Here is a 21,696-nt window from a genome sequence, read left to right as displayed (position 1 = left end):
GCATGTCATGTAAGAGTTTAGTTGATTGAACCATAACTGCCACATAGAACTTTTATCGCTTTTTCTAGGTAAATCAGACGCGCTGATTCTGATTTTGTACTCAAAATAAAGATTGATTCACTAACTTTCAAATTCATGAAGGCTTTTTACAGCGTTTCAATATCGGTCTCGAAAACAACACAATCGTCTAAACAAGCTTCGCCCATAATTATGTGACGTATGCTAGCTTTTTAGGAACGGAAGAAAGGTAGATAAACTTTTTAACATTGCTCGTAGCTTGCTACAGGATGTGTAATAAGCGCAGAGAAAAATTAGCTCAAAAAAGCGCGATAACAGCACTATTTTGTGATAAAATTACATTTTTTAAGTAAAAAAATATAAAAGTTGTACGTGGCAGTTATGATTTAACTCACCAGTGCTTATTGTAAGCACTTCAAAGTACTTGTAATTTCAATTTTTCATTTTTAATTTTTTATTACTTCCTGTGCGTTTGTCATTTCAACATTTCAACGTATGCATAACAATGTCAAGTGACTTTGATATATTTACTATTTCTGCAGTAGCGTGCTTGTTTTCCTCCTCTTATTTGAACTACAGCAATTTAGGAACTTTCGGATTTTCTACATATAAGCTTCTTGGGTAGACAACAATATCTGTCATTGGCAGGACTCCACTAATAGATTGCCGCCAATGTGAATCCATAAACTTGGAGTTATCCTCTAAATACCACTTCCAGCAATATATGATCAGCTCAGTAATTATGTAATCAATTGAACATGGCTTTGGTACAATTTTGACAAATGCAGTAATATTTCAGCATTCACCAAACATGTTCCTGTCTGTGAATGGCTGGTTGTCATGAGTTATATACAGTACATTGGTTGTATACTTGAGTTATATACAGTATACTTGTTGTATACATGAGTTATATACAGTACATTGGTTGTATACATGAGTTATATACAGTATATTGATTATATACATTAGTTATATACAATACATTGGGTGTATACATGAGTTATATACAGTATATTGATTATATACATGAGTTATATACAATACATTGGTTGTATACATGAGTTATATACAATATATTGGCTGTATACATGAGTTATATACAGTACATGTATATCCATGTACTGTATATAACTCATGGTTATGTATCACATACCATCATGTATTTCAATCGAGGTAAAAACTACTGTAATTTTCCTACAATTGTGTCAAATGCATGATTAGAATTCAACTGATATTCGTGTAGCCCATATGCATACCTAAATACATATAGGGAATTTGTAGTACAACAAAATTTATATGCAACAAAATTTACATTACAGTTATTTGGCATCAAAAGATTCACCATGTCTTACTCTGTTGTGTTGTAGGTGCAAAATATGTGGAAATGTGATAACAAGCTCTTAAAAGATAAAGAACGAACAGTTGATCGCAACCATCACGAAAATGCTGTAGTTTAGAATCTCTTTATTTCGATGACGTACTCAAACACTGTGGTGTTTGAGTACGTCATCGAACACGAGTACGCACTCAAACACTTGTTTTGACGTGTAATGTTATCACGTGAAATTAAAGGCCAATAAAAGGCTCAATATAAAACGTCTCGTAGCACTAGTTTATGACAAACACTTCGGGTTTTACCGCAAAGCCTGTTTGAAATATAGATGCTCGCTACTTTAAAGTTTCGCTTCAGCTTGGTCTAATCATCTAGTTGTAATCTGATCCAGAGCTGCTTTCAAATGACTTTTTTATGGCTCAAATCAAATCATATTCCGGCAAACTACAAATCAAGTCAAATTCCCCACCCTTGTCAGCAGATTCAAAGCAAATCAAATCGAATCTGCCCAATAATGAATTCAAATCCTGAATCATTTGAGAATGATTTGAAATACTCTTTCAAATTGTTCGCTCAATTGTTGCATAGTATGATCAATCTACAGTATAGCTGTAGCGGCGTAGCCTGTACTCCTAGCCATAGGACCTGAACCAGGGGGAAAGGGTTGGGGGTTTGCCCCCCTGCCCTTTTTGGGTTCTTTGGATAGGAATAGTATAGCTGTATCTCTGTACTACTATATGTATTATGTATGCTAAATTCCTCACTAGATACGGTTTTGTTCTTTGTTCTAAGAGGTATGTTAAAACATCATTGCAGAGCACATCATACCATTGGCTCGATACATCAGTGAATGAGGGAGGTTTATGTAACAGTTTTTGGTCATGGCTGTGACTTTGCTTTTATTGAAGCTTTTAAGCCAGAATGTACAAATGTAAAAAAAAAACTTTAGATACTTGTTTAAAATTACAAAATATAAGATATAAATATAAGATAAAACCTGAAAATATTGGCAAGTGAAAGACAGTTACTGAGGCTTGAACTTGAAAGAAACAAAACTAAGCATTGAGCCTATAATTAACAGTTACATAATATTAACACATTTATTTAAGTCACTTGTTGCATTTAAAAAAAACTAGCCTGTGCAAGTTTTTAGATGTCAAGGAGCTCTTGTGTGGCCTCATGTTGAAGCAACTTTTACTAAAAACTCATTCTATGGGAGCTGATGAAACTGGTACTGAAAGGACCTTCAGCGCCAGCTTGCTAAGTCTCAGTAACTGTGTCTCACCTTGCCAATAGCTTAGAGTGTTACAAGAAGATCTGCTTTTTGCCATATACTTTTCAATCTCCTGATTTACTGAATCCAGGTTACTTGTACCAGCTAAAGGTGCTCTATTCAAAAAATCAGCGAACATATCTTCATTATCACATATTTGTATTTGCTGAGTGCATGTGACTTCCTCTTTCTGTACATCATCCTTTTTAATCGAAATCTCGTTTTAAGTATTATACTTCACTTAGTAAGTAAGTGACTGTGTATAAATTATTATTAATTATATTATTATACATATAATATAATTAATTTTATAATAATAATGTGTACATAAATGATAATGTTAAAACTATGTATGATATATAATTATTACATTTATTATACTTACTTGGATAGAATGTTAATGTTATGCTATTCATTTATAATTTAAAATAATAAATTAAATCAAAATTTTATTTAATATTGTTCTAATAAATTTGAAATAACAAATAAAATTTTAATTTATTTTATTATTAAATTCTACCCAATTATAATATAATGCATATTTATATTCATGAACATTGTCATTACGGTGAGTATTGAATGTGTCCGCGACGTGGAATAGTATTGTATAGAATATTATATATTATAATACTCTATTCATTCATTCATGCCGTAGGCACAGCACAAGTAATTTTTATTTTGACTAGTGACTGTGAGGTTAGAGTGGGATAGTCACAACCAATTTCTAGCTATCAAATAATTGACATCAAAGTATTCAATGCCAGCACCACAACTACAAACATGCCTTTTCCACAACTTACCAGAGCTGCTCATGTTGATTTCTTTTACACACACGACACGTGGTCCTTTTCTTTTTTCTGTAGAGGGACACACACGCAGTTGCTTAGCCTCGGTATCGATGGTGCGCATTTCTTGCCAAAGTTTGGGCTAACTTCGCAAATGTCGTAAAAATGTTTCGATTGGTTACAGAAGACAAGGCTATCGATAGCGATGTGATTTGATTTATTTTTCAAATCAAGTCTTCAAATCAGCCCGAAACTACAAATCAAATCAAGTTACTTCCAATACTTTTCAAATCGAGTCAAATCAAATCACCATTTGTGTCAAATCAGTACAATATGATTTGTTTCAAATATTCAAATATTCGAATATTCAAATCACCATGATTTGAGAGCAGCTCTGATCTGATCATGTGACCCATACTTCCTACCAAATGGCGCGAACAATTCCGGCAGCATTTTTCGGCCATCACAAATGACCAACAGGCTCGTCATGTTTATCAGAGTATGATATGCACTTTTTCGAACTGAGATAAAAAATTAAAGAAATTTTTACGGTAGGTTTTAATGTATCAGGGCTCAAAGTGACAGCATTACGATGATGTTTTATTGAATGCATGAAGTATATTTGTGAAAATATTTCGACGAATGAGGTTGGATGAAACTAAACAGAAGCCATCGTCTAAACAGCTTCGTCTCATTTGAGTCGTTTTGGAAAGGGATTCCAATCTACGGCGTTTTTGTGATGGTTGTGATTAACTGTTCGTCTTTTAGCTTTTAAGAGCTTGTAATCACAATTCCACATATTTTGAACCTACAACACAACAGAGTAAGACATGGTGAGTCTTTTGATACCAAATAACGGTAATGTGAATTTTGTTGCAAGTTAATCTTTAATAAATTAAAACAATTCAATGAGTAACCATAACTTGGTCTATATAATAACTCGTCAGGAGGAAATAATGCTCCCATCTTATGACTGTAGAGCTGATGGAGAATATGGCCCGAAGTGACCATACAGAATGTGCAGAGAGATAACCACTTTTACATTTTAGTTAAACTCTGAAACGCTCAACAAGACCCCGACAAGCGCTAAGGAGAGGATAAAGCACTTTGATCAGATTTCTGCGGATCAGCCAGCTGTTCCTAGCAACTCGACTGCTTCTCGTAGGAATAACAAGGAGAACTATCGAGTCGGTTCTGTTTATACTAGTTCAACAGTACATGCTAGTTTAGCTCACTAGTTGTTTCTCTTGTAATGTAGAATGAGGGAACTTGTCTCACTATAAGGCCATTTACTATTTCAAATATGTTAGTGTGTAACTAAGGTCATTAGGCTCAATAACTACAGTATAAAAATGTGTTTACACCAGGATGATTTGTTGGAGTTGTGTTTCCGCCAGCGTTGCAGTTGGAATGGCTCCTAGTCTGTTTACGCTTTGGAATACGTTTTTGCAAAAGCTTAACCCCAAACAAATTCAAACTTCTATTATACAAAACAGATCACCGCTTTTATCCAACTAAGTACAACGTTGATATCCATTCCATTAGCTTGTATTTTTGTCACTATTAACATTGTGATATACAATTGGTCAATGCCATGTTGTACTCTGTCAATGACTACCGTCAAAAATGAACAAATGTAATACGCAGTATTTTACCGATTTTGTGTCAGCTACAGGAACAAAGCCATTTTTCATTTTACACCAAACAGACTTTGTCAGTGTGGAAACAACTCCTGTAAATCATCCTGATGTGAACACACCTTAGCATTTCTAGGCACTGTAAACCTTGTCGTGATAGCACAAAACAAATCAATTAAATACAATGGTAGTTAGTGAAAAAGTTGCCAGAGATTACAGACACCTTAGTGTTCAAAGATGACAAAGTTGAGGGCCATGTTACACCAAGGGTAGTTGACAGGCATGCGGGTGACAGACGTGCGGGTGACGGCGTGCGGGTGACGGGCATGCGGGTGACGGGCATGCGGGTGACAGGCGTGTGGGCGGCAGGCATGTGGGCTACCGGCCTGTGGGCGACAGGCGTGTGGGTGACAAGCGTGTGGGTGACAAGCGTGTGGGTGACAAGCGTGTGGGCGACAGGCGTGTGGGTGACAGGTGTGTAACAGCGAGTCTACTTGATGTTGTGAAGTATTTCATATCTAGTCAAATGCAATCATGGACATTCAGTGCACTGCTCTAATTTCTGTTAAGCAAGCTGCTCCCCTTGCATGAATAAACAAACCCTTTGTGCATGTCTAATAAATGAGCAAAAATATACTCGCTACTATTCAGACTGCACACTGATTACTTGCCACAAAGGATTCTGACTTTGTTTTACTGCTGCTGGAGTATTTTGTGTTTTGTCATTTGCACTCAACAATAGTTCTAATATTTGGAAAAAAGCTATTTTATCTAACACATGAGCATGGCTAAAACTAAGGGTGAGCAGTAAATGACTCTGGATTTTCACCGCTGGTTACATACTTCCGTTAAAATAGATCTCTTAGTTTTTTACTACTGTCACAGCAAGTTACTGGAGATAACTTAGTCTCTGAATCAAACATGTTCATATTGTAAGTTGAATTCAATATTTATAGAATATTTCATATGATTTCTATATCATTCCAGACCTCATCACCACCTTTGAGACTGAAGCTTGCATGTTTCTGTTTGACTGAATGGCGACCGTTTTACTACCGCTCATAGTTTTCAATCACTTTGTCATGTGCTATCATAAGGTCTACAGTACCATAGACACAAACAGTTCAATCACTTTGTCATGTGCTATCATAAGGTCTACAGTGCCATAGACACAAACAGTTAAATCACTTTGTCATGCGCTATCATAAGGTTTACAGTATTATAGACACAAACAGTTCAATCACTTTGTTATGTGCTATCATAAGAAGGTCTACAGTACCATAGACACAAACAGTTCAATCACTTTGTAATGTGCTATCATAAGAAGGTTTACAGTACCATAGACACAAACTGTTCAATCACTTTGTCATGTGCTATCATAAGGTCTACAGTACCATAGACACAAACAGTTCAATCACTTTGTCATGTGCTATCATAAGGTCTACAGTGCCATAGACACAAACAGTTAAATCACTTTGTCATGCGCTATCATAAGGTTTACAGTATTATAGACACAAACAGTTCAATCACTTTGTCATGCGCTATCATAAGGTCTACAGTACCATAGACACAAACAGTTCAATCACTTTGTCATGCGCTATCATAAGGTCTACAGTACCATAGACACAAACAGTTCAATCACTTTGTCATGCGCTATCATAAGGTTTACAGTACCATAGACACAAACAGTTCAATCACTTTGTCATGCGCTATCATAAGGTCTACAGTACCATAGATACAAACAGTTCAATCACTTTGTCATGCGCTATCATAAGGTCTACAGTACCATAGACACAAACAGTTCAATCACTTTGTCATGCGCTATCATAAGGTCTACAGTACCATAGACACAAACAGTTAAGATTTTTATCGCATACATATTTATGGTATTAACAGGCTTTTAGTCCGTCGTGCTTTGTGATTTCGCTGAAGTTCTATTGGCTGGCTCTATGACAATCAGTTTGTTGCCATGGTTTTAGTGCTCTCACATTGCATCTTTGATTTTATACATACTTATAGTACTGAGTTATGCTTCTATGCATTTTCACTGCATTGCACTTGAGTATACTGATTGTAAGCATGTCTACCTGCAGCACACCCAGCACAATCCTGATGCAGATTATGACGGGGGTTTTGTGATGGTCTCCGTAAGTACCTTTTATTATTGTTATTGTACTTACCTTGGTAGGAACACCACTTTAATGTGAAATGTCTTAACCTAGTGCCTTCATTCATAATCAGTGCTTACAAATTTCACTGAAACGTGTTTCTGATTTAGGTTTATTACGCAGTGGAGGTACAAATCCTTTTCAGTTTTTTTGTAAATATCAAGCGGATTTTTATGATCAAAATGATTGGCGTGTTAGATAGTCAAGGCTGGTAATTACGTCAGGAGATACATGTAACCCTGGAGATGTGCGTCTCTTCAAGAATATGTTTATTGTTGTGTAGAGTTGTCTTATTTCTTGCTGAGCCAAGGCAATTTTATCTAGACCTAGGACACTAGCTTATCTTGTCTATGCACTTCTTTTGCAATAGCATAGAATGATGTACCAGTCAAAGGGTAGAGTGATTTCTATATGTATTTTGATTAGTCATATCTGTCTGCCTGTCTAATGTTGTGTCATTACAATTCTCAAAAAATTTTCTTTTTTGAGAAAAAAATTTAGTCCGGCTGTGCATTGAGTGAGACATTTTGGTTATTGGCAAGTCTGTTCTAAGTCAATGGTAGGTGTGTTCTAAGTCATTCGCAGGTATGTTGTAAGTCATTGGCATGTCTATTCTAAGCCTTTGGCAGTTCTGTTCTAAGCCTTTGGCAGTTCTGTTCTAAGTGATTGGTATGTGTGTTCTAATTCGTTGGCGGTTTGTTCTAAGTCATTGGCAGGTGGGTTCTAAGTCATTGGCAGGTCTTTTCCAAATCAATGGCAAGTTTTTTTCAGAACATTCACAGGTCTCATGCATTCATTAGCAAGTTTTGTTTTAGATCATTCACCAAGCTTCAATGAGATGTCATGTTAAAGTTTCAGTTAGCTAACTGTTGGAACGCAATTTGTCGGTCAAAAAATGTTTCATCAACTTGTTATAGGTTCTTTGATTGAGATGCACCAAAGTATTGTGTGCATAGATGCATAACCTGCATTTGGTGTATGTACTGACATCTCATTCCTACTTCTGTGATCTCCTACTGATCAGTGGCATCAAAAGTGTTATTAGGTTGTTGTTACTGTCGGGTTTTATCAGAGAATATGTCGAGCTCTAGAACTATTATGTTATCGAACCGTACCAACACTTCGACCATTCAGCAAGCTATATTGGAGTATTGATATCTGTTAGATGGTTTAATAGACCATCACATGACTGTTTCATTGATGAAAAGCCAGTCTTTGGCAGGTTTGGAAACAGTCCTAGTGACTAACTTGGGTAGGGCAGACCAACCAGCTAGCTAACCTTACAGCAATAGTTTATTGAATGATTTGCAGACATTGCTGTTGTGAGCTCATTCCATGTTGCATTGCTTTAGTTGGACAGTAAGGAGAAGGAGTGGATGCTACGGTCAGCAGCCTGTGATTATAATGCCATGAATCGATTGCTTAAAGAGCAGCCTGACCTCGCTCATCGCAGGGACTTCATCAATGGGGTATGTAGGCTAAACTTTGCTCCTATATGTCAAGTATATAGGCTACTATGCCCTCTGAGGAAGGGGGCTTATCTGATCTACAAATATAGATTGAGATCATGGTATACGTGCTGATGTGCGAATATCAGGGCTGTTGTATCACACTGTTGATAGATGTGTTGGATATAGAACCGTTCTATAAATAGGCGTGTTGGATATATAGCCGATCTATAAATGGGCGTGTTGGATATAGGACCATTCTATATATAGGCGTGTTGGATATATAGCCGATCTATAGATAGGTGTGTTAGATATAAAACCAGTCTATAGATAGATGTGTTGGATATATAACCGGTCTCTAGATAGGCGTGTTGGATATAAAACCATTCTATCAATATGTGTGTTGGATATAGTACTTGTCTGTAGATGTGTGCGTAGGATATGGAACCCTTTTATAGATAGGCATGTATGATTTAGAACCCTTCTATAGATGGACATGAAGGATATAGACCCTTTCGATAAGTAGACATGTAGGATATAGATACTTTCTGTAGATAGACATGTAGAATATAGAGGTGGGTGGGCATGTAGGGTAAAGAACTCTTTTGTAGATATACCGTACATATAGGAAATAGAACACATCTAATCAGAAGCATTTTTAGATACATCTCAAGAGATTAAAATGTTTTGCATATCTTTCATATTAGCAATTTGAGATTCTTTTTGAAGAGCTTTTTTAATGCTCAGCCACTCTGATACAGCTCATGGCTCATTAGAGTTCAAGTGGTTCACCTCAGCCTTATGATTGGTCATTTTTATTACCCCTTTTTATGTTAACTCGGGACATTCTTCATCACCTTTTCTATTTACATCTCTTTGTGTTTTATTTGTATGTCGAGTTCCTGATCTCTCCTCTGCTCTTTAGTATGTAAGTATACATTACTTATCAGAAATTGTGTCCTCTCTTGTTGTCTTCTCTTGTTTATTGAGAATAATTAGTCTTGTTCTCGTAACCACAGATTGTCATAATCGCCATCTGGGCTTAATCCATTTGCTACATAACATCTACTACTAGCAGTAAATTATAAAAATAAGGGGAGACACGTGCCTTTTTCAAACTTTGCTGTTCTCGCCTTTATTTCAACTCAATCTTGTTTTTAACACTTTTCCTTGTCAGTTTCTCATCACTGCTGACTCTCTTGAGACCCGTGGTTAATAAAACTCAGTCGCAAAAAAAAACATAAAATTAACTTCTCGGATAATGCACAAAATGTAAGTCTATTCTTTTTCACAGGCTGACTCAACTTGATGCTGCCAATTTGACGGATGCTTGGCTGTTTGAATTCCGAATACATGAATGAATTATGAGGCAAAATGTTCTCAAATTTCTCGTTTTATTTTTGAATTGTTTGAGTTCAGAATCGTTTGAGTACCGTAGTTTTACTGTATTTCGCATCTCATTTCTCATCTCTATTTGAAGTAAGTCAACTGAGTGATGAATACTTTCTTTGTAGCATGAAAAGCCTTATTCATTCCTAATTCCATTCGAATTTTAAAACTTCATAAAAGTTCATTCAAATCTACATTAGTTTGTATAGAACTTCATTATAAGCAATACAGGGACCGTACTTTTCAGACTATAAACCGCACCCCTATATAATCTGCTTTATTTTTCAAAAAATGCTAATAAAACAATACATAGGCCGCACCTTTGTATAGGCCGCAGAACTCAGGACGGTGCTTTTTAACACGACAGCAACTTTGCTGTTTAAAATGGAACAGCGTCTAACGGCACTGTTTCGTATTAACCGACGCTTTTTAACCTAGTGTCTAACGGAACAGTACTGTAGGCATTGTTTCGTATTTTCTTTCACCGCTAAAGGCGCACTAACCATAGACTATGGTTAATGCGCCCTAGCGGTCGAAGAAAAAGCCACAGAATAGCCGCACCCTTATATAAGTCGCAGGGCTCAAATCATCAGGAAAAAGTAGCGGCTAATTGTCCAAAAAGTACGGTACTTTTTATTAAGTTTGTGCTAATTATTAGAGTTAATGAAAGGAAGGTCTGATTTGTCTTTGGAATCATCATCAAGTGTTTAGCCTGTTTTGTAGAATGCAATGCATTGGGCGGCAAAACATGGCAAGCCAGATGTTATAAAGCTATTAAATGGATATCAAGTAGATGCTAGCCTCAAGTCCTACTGTGGATACACCCCTCTTCACCTCGCCGCTATGGGAAACAGAGAAGAGTGCATTGAACTCCTTGTTAACCTCTGTAGTGAGTGATCAAATTAGACTACCTTTATTATATATATTATTTTGTTTGGTTACATATGCATTTTATATTTATTACCTATATTATTTACCATATATATTATTTGTAACCTTTGTACACTTTGTACCTTTGTAATTTTATTCTCTGTTCAAATGTTGCCTCTGAATGGCGAGTCACTGTTGTTCACAGAGCTCTGATTAGCAGAAAATGAGAAATTTTGCAGTACAGCATTGATCGGATCATTAATTAATACAGCAATACATCATTTCATGAAACATATGCCATTAATAGCTGCGAAAATGAAAGTGTAATTTCATCTTTGAATTTGGACGTAAAATTTTAAGCTCTACGATGATTGGATTGTTGACGCAAATTCATCTTATGGAGAATTCTGATTGGATGTTTTGTACATACATTGCAGAGGTACAGACAAGCGCGAGAGATTTTTACGGAATGAGACCAAAACAGTATCTGAAGAAGACCTGCTCTACTAGGATACAACGTAAGGTTTCTTTTCTCATTTACTACATTCATCATCGTTTGTTTCAGTTTATAAACTTCCTGTTACTACAACCTACAATTCACTACCCCGACTCCTCTGCAATACTATTAGGTTAATAACTTTTAAAACACTATTGTTGAACTCACTTAATAATTCATGATTTCGGTCTTCTTATTTTTGTTTTCCGGTAACGAAAGACATCATTTTGGTAAAGATTACTAATTTAGAAAGTTATAAACATAGTACAAGAGGCTGGTCACATGGTAAGCAAGGTGAACCTGTTGATGTCAGAACGTTTGGTCGGGATACCATCAGCCTCCAAGCATGCAATCAAAAAACTGTTGAGCCAGTTATAACCAGTTATAACCGAATCTCACGTCTGATTGTACAACTTATTGTTGCTAAAAATTGCAAAATTCATTTTATTTCCTCACAAACAATCAGTTCACCGGTGGGTCAGAGTTCGACAAATTGAATTGCACAATTCTCAGATAAGAACAGTAATTAGTTAGTTGGTATAGTTCAATAGTGACCAGCGTGGCCATACTCTACAAACATAAGTACTGCGGTAGTCCGATGTGTAGTGAGAGATCGTCGGGTGTGCCGATAAAGCCCAGGGAATAAGTACATGTACATGCGCAATAGTTCTAGTAATCTAGAAGAAGAACGATTAGCTCGGGTAGTGGGGTGCCGGCTTGTCATCGGTGGCAATCGCCTGGCAGATCCATGATGGGGCTATGGAGTCGTCTACCTACACACTGATATACAAGCATATGGAGTCGTCTACCTACACATCGATATACAAGCATATGGAGTCGTCTACCTACACACTGATATACAAGCATATCGAGTCGTCTACCTACACACTGATATACAAGCATATCGAGTCGTCTACCTACACACTGATATACAAGCTTATCGAGTCGTCTACCTACACACTGATATACAAGACATCCTACTCTAACTTGAGATTGCGAAGCGTGTCGGGTGGCCAATCCGAATGTTGCAAGTTTGGTTTCCGTATTCAAATCGAATCATTGTTTCTGCGGTTCAGCCATTTCCTTCACAGGGTCACATGTCTTTGCTGAAGGTCATTGAGTCACATTTGTCTGCTGAAGTTCATTAGGTCACATTTGTCTGCTGAAGTTCATTAGGTCACATGTGTTTGATGGAGGTCATTAGGTCACATGTGTTTGCTGAAGATCGTTAGGTCACATGTGTTTGCTGAGAGTCATTAGGTCACATGTGTTTGCTGAAGGTCTTTAGGTCACATGTGTTTGTTGAAAGTCATTAGGTCACATGTGTTTGCTGAGAGTCATTAGGTCACATGTGTTTGCTGAAGGTCATTAGGTCACATGTGTTTGCTGAAGATCGTTAGGTCACGTGTGTTTGCTGAGAGTCATTAGGTCACATGTGTTTGCTGAAGGTCTTTAGGTCACATGCGTTTGCTGAAAGTCATTAGGTCACATGTGTTTGCTGAGAGTCATTAGGTCACATGTGTTTGCTGAGGGTCATTAGGTCACATGTGTTTGCTGAAGATCATTAGGTCACATGTGTTTGCTGAGAGTCATTAGGTCACATGTGTTTGCTGAAGGTCATTAGGTCACATGTGTTTGCTGAAGGTCATTAGGTCACATGTGTTTGCTGAAGGTCTTTAGGCAACATAGAATTTGAGTTAGCAAAACTCCTAAGCTTTTTATTTTTGTAGAGAAATATTGTGTATACTGAAACCCTTGCTTCTGCTATCACAATTTAACTGTACCATATATTGTTACCCACCAAGAGTTGTCTCTCTCAAAGTTATCTTGCATAAAGTGTATGCCATTTATACAGGCAAATATAGTTACACGATAACTAAGTAAAGGCCTGGCCACACGTGTGGTGTAGACCAAATAATGTGCTGTGTTGACAAATAAATTTACCAATGAGAGCTCGTCTCGGTCATGTGAAGGCTATGACATTCTTGCTGTAATTCCGGTTGTGATATTGAAGTAACATCAGACTACTCATATTGTACCTTGAATCACCGATGATTTGTCATAGCAGCATCGTTTGCACTGCTATTCGAAGACAAAAACATTGCATATTAATGATGAAAAAGGCCGATTGCAACGGTTTTAAAGTTCATAACATAAATTAGACTATAAAAAAATGACTTTACATATTTAATTACCAAAATAATTATCTGAAATGTTTCATAACCAGTTTCAATTTTTACAAGGGATGTTTGTATATATGTTATGAGTAAGAATATCTTTGTTCATATATAAATAGTCATTTATGTGAAGATTTGTTGTCAATGTCATTTGATAGCTAATCTTAGGCCTTAGGCACAACTAGCTGGAGTTGGAAATTAATTAAATCAATGAAGATCATAATAGTGGGCGTTTTTAACCAATCACGGATATGTAGATTTCATCTTTAACCAATCATAGGTGTGTGGGTTTCATCTTTAACCAATCACAGATGTGTGGATTTCATCTTTAACCAATCACAGATGTGTGGATTTTATCTTTAACCAATCACAGATGTGTGGATTTTATCTTTAACCAATCACAGATGCGTGGATTTTATCTTTAACCAATCACAGATGTGTGGATTTTATCTTTAACAATGTAAACCAGCGTGTCTCGAAACAATATTTCTACGATGCACCGCTGATGTATCACCAATGCCTTGGTTATGCAAATGATCAATACCGTTGATGTGGTTAGAGATGAAACCTGCTATACAATGTCCAGGCTCATTATATTTCACAAAGAACTAAATTTTGAACTAGACCAATTATCACCAAAGGGTTTGTCAATCTTGTTTGAAAGGTTATTGATATTTGATTGCTAAGACTATTTTGTTTGGCACTCTCTGCTCAATCACTCTATGAATTTTCATTTCATAAACCAAATCATTTTATTAGTTGTTTGTCGTGTTTTAGAAATGCTGGCTAGCAATGCAAGACAGAGCTTTGCTTTTGGGAACACAGGTGTGATATTATGATATATGTTCTCACATACTTTATTATTATTATTATTATTGCTATTGGTTTCCTTATCATTCTTATATTTAAGATGGCTGCCTTGCCCTTAGCCATCTGAGAGTCTGACTTTTTGTGTCTGATAATATTTTCTCTGAGTATGAACTCACATTTGGTTTAATCAAGTGTTTACATATTTGATCTAAACTGCATGAATCAGTGTATTGCATCACTTAGTTTAATGTAGAATTTTGACTAATTTCAAAGACCACAGGCTAATTAAATAACGATCATTTTGGATTAAGTTTTACTTGCCTGTAATTTTTCTTTTATGATAATATTTACAGTTATATCTTCAAAGAAGTGCCTGACTAGTATAAATGACATGCAGATTATTATTTCTGTAAATTTGTAGTACTTGGATAACTACCAAATACTCCAAAAACCACCATGGTCCAGATAATATTGCCTATATATTATCCAGACAGCATTATCTGGATATTATCCGCTTACTGAATAATACCCATAATATCCAGATAATGCTATCTGAATAACATGCTAATTATAGGTTCGAATTTTCACAGATTTTCTGTAAATCAGATGTCAAGAGTGATTTTCTGCTGTACAAAACTACCTAAGTTGCATCCAATTCGATGAAGCGCTGCATGGATTTTAGACCGCAACCTTTGTCCGATAAAACTATCGCTTTATTCATTGCAGTGGTATTAATTTGAATGACTAAATGGTTTAGCGATACTAATTCAACACTGGATGTACATGTATACCTGCTGTAGGGTGTAGTTATAAAATAACTACGCCTGCGCTATTATCAAAATGATTAACTGAATAAAGTTCAATGTTTGCACGGTTGTCTTATCCAGGCTTTATCTGGATAATAGAAACCAACCGAAATATTACGTAAGTAGGAGTACATACTACTAAAAGGTTATTCTTCAGATTGTAATCACGACTGCCCAGCCAGAATATCTTTGTTATGTCGATGTAGTTAACAATTTTTTTGGCTGAAGAACTGAAAAGGCTGACAGGCCCACTGAAAAGGCCCACTGAATTGGAAACTGCGAATCAATTATACCTAAGCGCTCACGAGTGTACTGACATATAGCCTTAGAATACAATCAGTAGATTCTGATCCATTACAACCTTCAGCCTTCTGAAAATGTCAGGTCTTTCAAACTTACCCTTATATAATACTAAGTTACTATAGAATGATAATACAGTAGATATTGTTCTAATTATCATTACAGCGATCCACAGCAATGGCATAAGTAAAGGGTAAAAACAGTTAAAAAATAAAAGGGCTAGATTTTCCACTATTCTTTAATCTTCATGGTGTTAATTCGCATGAATGTTGTGGCAGACATGTCACTACTCTGATGGAAATAATACATTGTAACAATGGAGATTTTAGGAGTGTAGTAACCTGGACAACTTATCTTATGACTGTTACTTGCCCTTTATTTATTACATTGTTGTTGACAGCATTTGAACAGGTTTAGTTTCATGTTTCCGTCTAGTTCTGTGTTTTTCAAGAATCGTGGCGCTTTCTATTTGTCCGGGTTTTATATACATGTATAGTTTTGGTCATGGTTGTGTAAGTCAGCACAGCGCTACAGACAGCCGTTTGTGCTTCTTACATATGTTTTATGACTAGATGAGTACCCAATGTTGCTCGGGTAATGAAAAAGTCTTTGGACAGAACTTTTGTTTTCATTTAACATATGCAACATTTACCATTATAACTTTTAAACTTTATATCATGGGAAGTGTTTTTTGTGCAGTTCATATGAATTGAGAGAAAGAAAACAACTGTCAAGGTTTTCAAACTTTTTCAAACAGCTGTAACTTTAAAATTTCATATCATGAAAGAAGTGCTTTGTTGAAATAAATTAAAAGGAAAAATAAAACTGTAAATATGTTTAAATGTAAATGTGAAGTCATTAGCAAGTAATGGCTAAATATAGTCTGTTTTGCTACGATTACAATGAAAAAATTATTTGGTATACGATTATATGAGTTTAGTTCGTTTAAGTGTTGCCATCATAAGGCGAAAATATTGTATAGACATATAGAGGGCTATAGAAACCTCATATATAATGCAATCACTGCCTGGTAACAACATCAAAATCATCATCATTAAAATATAGTAACAAAGCAATTTGTTAACCTTAGTAACTATAGTTACCTATAATAACTTTATGGCATTTTGTGGTTATGATCTGCAAGAAAATGTAACATTACAAAGTACTACATGCAGAGTTTTTACCTTCAAGACAGACGTGTAACATAAACGCTGAATCTAACTTAAATGAATTTAGCTTACTAAAAACATACTTGAAGGAACTTTTACTATGCATTTTAGTAAACTTTTAACTAAAATTTTAGCACGTATTTGTGTTTGCGAGCCCATTTTTATTATAACAGATGACGCTGAACTGAGATACAATCCCCAATTTTAATTTTGAGAGAAATGTTTGTTGATCTCGTTTGGCGGAAAACAAATGACCCTAATACGGCGAGGACAAAAAAGCATCGTGTTTCATAGAGCTAACAGAGTTCATAGAGTTTTAATTAATACGTCTTTTAGCGCTTGCGATCGAGACAAGGGTATACGGTGTATAATAAAAGCCATACGATCGTAAAAACACGGTGGCTTGGTGGCTAAATGCGCGGTTCCAAACTTGTGGTTGTGATGTTTGCAAGTTCAAATCCAGCAGAATGCAAGCTTTTGATTCTAAGATTTAAATAGCTATAACCGGACATACCGACGTACACGCACGGAGAAAGACACAAATTTTGAGATATATATATATTTATATATAAATACATATATGTATAGACATATATGTATAGACATATATGTATACATATAATCATGTATATATTTATATATATAAATATGTATAATCATTAATCAGCTTTTATCTGTCATTAAATTATTATGATAATAACAAGTATAATGCCTGCATTATTATTTTATAGTAACATGTATTATACGAGATGGTAAAAAATCTTGGACGACCATAATTTTAGTTTTGTGTCAGCAAATATAGCTCCCTCTAATCAGTTGCCCTACTAAATTTGCGGCTGGTAGTTTGTCTCTACCAATTTATATTGTTAATGAAATAAATCTGCGACTTTCTCGCTTTTCAGCTGCCGACGAAGCGAGTGTGTTTGCTCGTACCCAGTCATTCAGCGCAAAGATAATGAAGTCAACGCAGGGATTCGCTAAGAAGTTTGGAAGGGATAACAGGTCAGCAAGTGAGGCAGCCTATGATCGACCAGACGCTGCCTACTCCCCCGAACCAACCAGCAAATTTAATCACAACCTAGATTCTGTAAGTGATTACTGCCAATATTTGAATATGCTGCCGATATGATACTTCCTGTATAGTTATTATATAATATGAAGGTTTGTCACAGCACAGGTGAGATATCCTGAAGTGACGTATATAGCACAGCACTTGTTTATCGTCTTATATCAGTCGCTATTTAAAATATTTTAAATTAAAACAAAATGAGAATCCATTTACTCAATTGACTATTAATTTATGAGAATTTAATTTATGGCTACTTACTAAATTTACAGTAAGTAATCTATATAAATATTTCTCAAATTTGTCTCTGTGTATGTCCAGCTATAGCTATTAAAACTTGGAATTAAAACTTTGCATACTGATGGATTTGAACTCTCAGAGATTGCCACCACAAGTTGTTAATACACTCACTCTACCACTGAGCTATACAAGACACATTGATCAAAGATGTTATCATATACGGTATAGCGTATGCACACGCTAAGTGACGTATTATTTGAAACTATGCATTCTATTAACTCTATGAAACTTCTATTAACTCTATGAAACATGATGCCTTTTCATGTTTTCTTGAACTTATCTGCAAGCGTATATTAATATTCTTTCCCTTTTTGTTTTATTCAATGGAGTCTGTAGATGCGTTAAACTTTATTATATCTGGTAGTCAACCAATCGTTTTACAGAGAGTTTGTTAACGGCTGACCCGGTAAGTGAATGACTGCAGTTTCAAATAATTGGACTGCAAAAATTTTATTCCTATTCATTTTGTTGTCGGTTTGCATTATTGTTATAATTGTTGAAGTTCGAGTTGAATTATATTCATTTGCTACAGTGAAATGCATAGTAAATATTTTTCAGTTTGACAAATATCATGACTACGATACCAGGAATGTTCATCAATAGTTTGTTAGTGATGGAAGGCATCTTGCGGGTTCCCTTAATTGATCTCTGCTCCAAGATGTATAGTATTTCATATCACTGTGAGAGAGTAACTTGTGTTTGTTATCGCTGCCTTTTCTTCCGTGCTGCTTCAGCGGAATAATAGTAAAGAGCTTTGAAAAGAATTGTGTTTCAAATATTCAGAGATAAAACTTGGAATTGTCTGCCCATGTCACTGACAGCAGACACTGATACACTTAGCCTAAAGATGAGCTTGCACAAAGTTTTAGTAGATTTTATCAGAAAGTATCAGTAATTTTTTAGCATTTGTGATTGTTTTTGATGTTTGAGGTGATCTGGTTGCCAGGATGTTTCAAGATTAAAATCTGCAAAACTTGATAGCGGTTAAAGTGCTCAGATCAAGCGAAAGTGTGATTATGACGTCTATAGTGCGAGGAGGCTGACAGAATAGAGACGCGTAATACTGCAAGTTGAGCGCAATAGCGGATATCAACTATAGCAACGATAACAATTAGTGACGTCATTTTGTGCGTATTTGTCCTCAGAGCGTTTTAACTGCGATCAAGTTTTGTAAATGTTAATCTGAAAACATCTTGGTAATCGGATCACTTCAAACATCAAAAACAATCACAAATTATAGAAAAATACTGATATTTTCTGATACAATCTACTAAAGTTTTGTGCAAGTAGATCTTGAATACTTAGGCAGTAAACAATGGTATGGGAAAAACTTATTGCAGTTGGGTATATTTGAAAACTTGTAATGTTTTGAAATTTACAGTATTTGGTAGTTTATAAAATATGAGTGATCTCAGAATGTTGACTCATAAAAATATACCGTACAAGTAAACGTTTTAGTTTTTAAAGGAGGGAGTTTTTGCGTTGTAATGGACCAGAATCTAGTGATTGTATTCTAAGGCTATATGTCAGTACACTCGTGAACGCTTAGGTATAATTGATAAGCAGTTTCTGCGGAATGCAACCGACCCCTTCATGAAGCCTTAGTTCCAAATGAAGAATTGTCTGTGAATATCCCTGAATATTCAATTACTTTCTTTCACTAGGATACTGCTCTATTTGCAGAGGTCGGTTTCACAATACACCCTCTCAACTGATAGCGGAAGAGGCTCCCTTTTATCCGTCAGTCAACCTGAGGCATCTTCGGGGTTAGTAAATTACTCTGTTGTAATATTCTCTCTGTCTGTGTAGCCGGAACTTGTATGCCTGATTGCAAAAATCAATAGAGTGATTAGATGCTGCATAAAGGTCAAGGTCAGTAGATCTAGTTTACTTTATTACAAAGCCGCTAGATTTTAGTGCAACACTTAGTGTATTAAAATTTTGAGTAGTGCTACGATATTATAAAATACATATTTTTATGTATATGGCCTTTTTAGACTATTTAGTGAGTTTTTATATAAGGGAGCGTTCTCGACTTAGTCACATGGAGCGTCTGACCGGTGAGGGGCAAGTCGGGGTTTCAATCTGTGGAAAGGCCTCTGTTTTAGCAGAAAGAGCATTTACAGTGGTGTTTGAAATAAATAGACTCCTTTGAAAAACTAAAATGCTCACTTACAGCATTGCTTCTCGTTGTTTATTTAGTTGACAGCTATAAATTATATATTCATTAATCATCTTGTTCTGATTTCAAATACTTACGTAGATTTACTGTGAAGTTATATACATATATATAACTTGTAATAAGCAAATAATGATGTACACTAATAATATAATGGCTAAATTCTTAGCAATTTTTTTTAATGATCGAAGATAGAAACCTGTACAGATCACCTAATGGAAAAGTATAGCATCGATGGGTATAATTGAAAGTGTTTAGAATTTAGCCTATAATTTCGGCGAGTATAAGATACGAGATGGAGAGCTTTAATATTTCATGTTTAGGGTGGACAGTGAGGAACTCTATGCTATTTCAAGATCCGAGTCTACACCCAACTTTCCTCCCACCCATGATAATATTCCGCAAAGCTACACTAACATACGTGAGTTCTATTAACAGAACATTTTTATCTCACCAAATCATATGATTTTCTGTTGATACGCTGAATTTTTCTGCTCTTGGCCTCGGATAAGTCTATTGCTAAGACTTTCCTGATCATGCACTAATATTATTTTATTTATTGTTATTGATTTCAGAATAATGAAGAAAAAGAGTTTCTGTGGTATATTTGCTTGTTCTTATTTCCCGTCGTACCTGTGTGCAATACTTCCTTTCATCTTTCCTTGTAGTTCTGCACTCTGCTAGATTTCTAGTTGTACCTGGTGTGTCATTGTGCTAAAATGAGGGGTGAATGTGAGGCATGATTTTCTTTTAAATTTGGTATACTTCCAAGTTGCAAATGCTTCATCTGGAGTGGGAGTACTGGGGACTGGCATTAGTCAAAAGTGCACAAGTTCACCATTTTTATAAACAAGTATTTCTTTCACATAAATTTCACATAATGTTCAGAGATGAATTGGCAGCGATAATGCTGGGAGTTAATTTCCTGATATAAATGATTGCTGTAACTGGACGTGTCAGAAAAAAAATTAATTAATTAATACTTGCCAATAGCCCCAGTTCCATGAAGGTACTGTAACATATGCACATAATAGAAAAAATCATTCTTGCTTATGAAAAGACAACTCCTAAGTTTATATTTTATAATTCCAATTCCAATGCTTATAAATGATTCCGGTTTATCAGACTCCTTATTTTTTATGCTTGCCAAAATGCTCCTTTGATTTCACCTCCACTTACATTGGTTGTCTCTCAGCCTATTGGTGTACCTTGCATGGTTGCATCCGCTAGTATTGGACACATGAGTGCAAGACATTTATTGTATGCAGCGAGCTATATCGCAGTTTTACAGTCTAATCCATATTCTATGTTGCAAGAAAATAATTATCTCCCATTATTGAGCTATAAAAATGCAATTAAAATATTTTATGACATTCCACATACTATATAATTTTCTATCTGTTCAAGCCTTGTTGAAAATTTATTATTGTATGTTGTAATACTGTATTAATTGTTATTTTATGGCCGCAATA

At 35.6% G+C, this 21,696-nt stretch overlaps 2 protein-coding genes across 3 annotated transcripts in view; both read left to right on the top strand.

Annotated features, from left to right (window-relative positions):
* LOC137394296 (uncharacterized) overlaps positions 1–9,188 on the top strand; it is a 16,320-nt gene extending 7,132 nt beyond the window's left edge. Inside the window, exons 6-9 of the mRNA XM_068081013.1 lie at positions 4,459–4,596; positions 7,140–7,193; positions 8,567–8,683; positions 9,153–9,188. Coding sequence (XP_067937114.1) covers positions 4,459–4,596; positions 7,140–7,193; positions 8,567–8,683; positions 9,153–9,188 — 345 coding nt within the window. The remainder of the gene's footprint in view (positions 1–4,458; positions 4,597–7,139; positions 7,194–8,566; positions 8,684–9,152) is intronic.
* LOC137393748 (ankyrin repeat domain-containing protein SOWAHA-like) lies at positions 9,071–21,696 on the top strand. 2 transcript variants are annotated; one of them, XM_068080435.1, is made up of 8 exons: positions 9,071–9,590; positions 10,775–10,940; positions 11,359–11,439; positions 14,372–14,419; positions 17,582–17,766; positions 19,729–19,811; positions 20,548–20,645; positions 20,800–21,696. In XM_068080435.1, exons 2-8 carry the CDS (start codon positions 10,781–10,783, stop codon positions 20,802–20,804), a joined length of 660 nt encoding a protein of 219 aa, XP_067936536.1. In that variant the 5' UTR covers positions 9,071–9,590; positions 10,775–10,780; the 3' UTR covers positions 20,805–21,696. The 2 variants fall into 2 exon arrangements, with proteins under 2 accessions (XP_067936536.1, XP_067936535.1); XM_068080434.1 differs by having other exon boundaries at positions 20,548–20,821.

This window comes from Watersipora subatra, chromosome 4 (assembly GCF_963576615.1).
Source record: "Watersipora subatra chromosome 4, tzWatSuba1.1, whole genome shotgun sequence".
Lineage (NCBI taxonomy): Eukaryota > Metazoa > Bryozoa > Gymnolaemata > Cheilostomatida > Watersiporidae > Watersipora > Watersipora subatra.
The sequence above is the reverse complement of the archived record's forward strand: the minus strand, read 5'-3'. Positions and strand labels throughout refer to the sequence as shown.

Excerpts from the sequence above, each read along its gene's own strand:
- LOC137393748 (XM_068080434.1), top strand. The coding sequence starts at position 10,781 with ATGCATTGGGCGGCAAAACATGGCAAGCCAGATGTTATAAAGCTATTA. Across the intron at positions 11,440-14,371 it reads CTGCTCTACTAGGATACAAC|AAATGCTGGCTAGCAATGCA; the intron begins GTAAGGTTTCTT and ends GTCGTGTTTTAG. Across the intron at positions 19,812-20,547 it reads CAACCTGAGGCATCTTCGGG|GGTGGACAGTGAGGAACTCT; the intron begins GTTAGTAAATTA and ends TTTCATGTTTAG.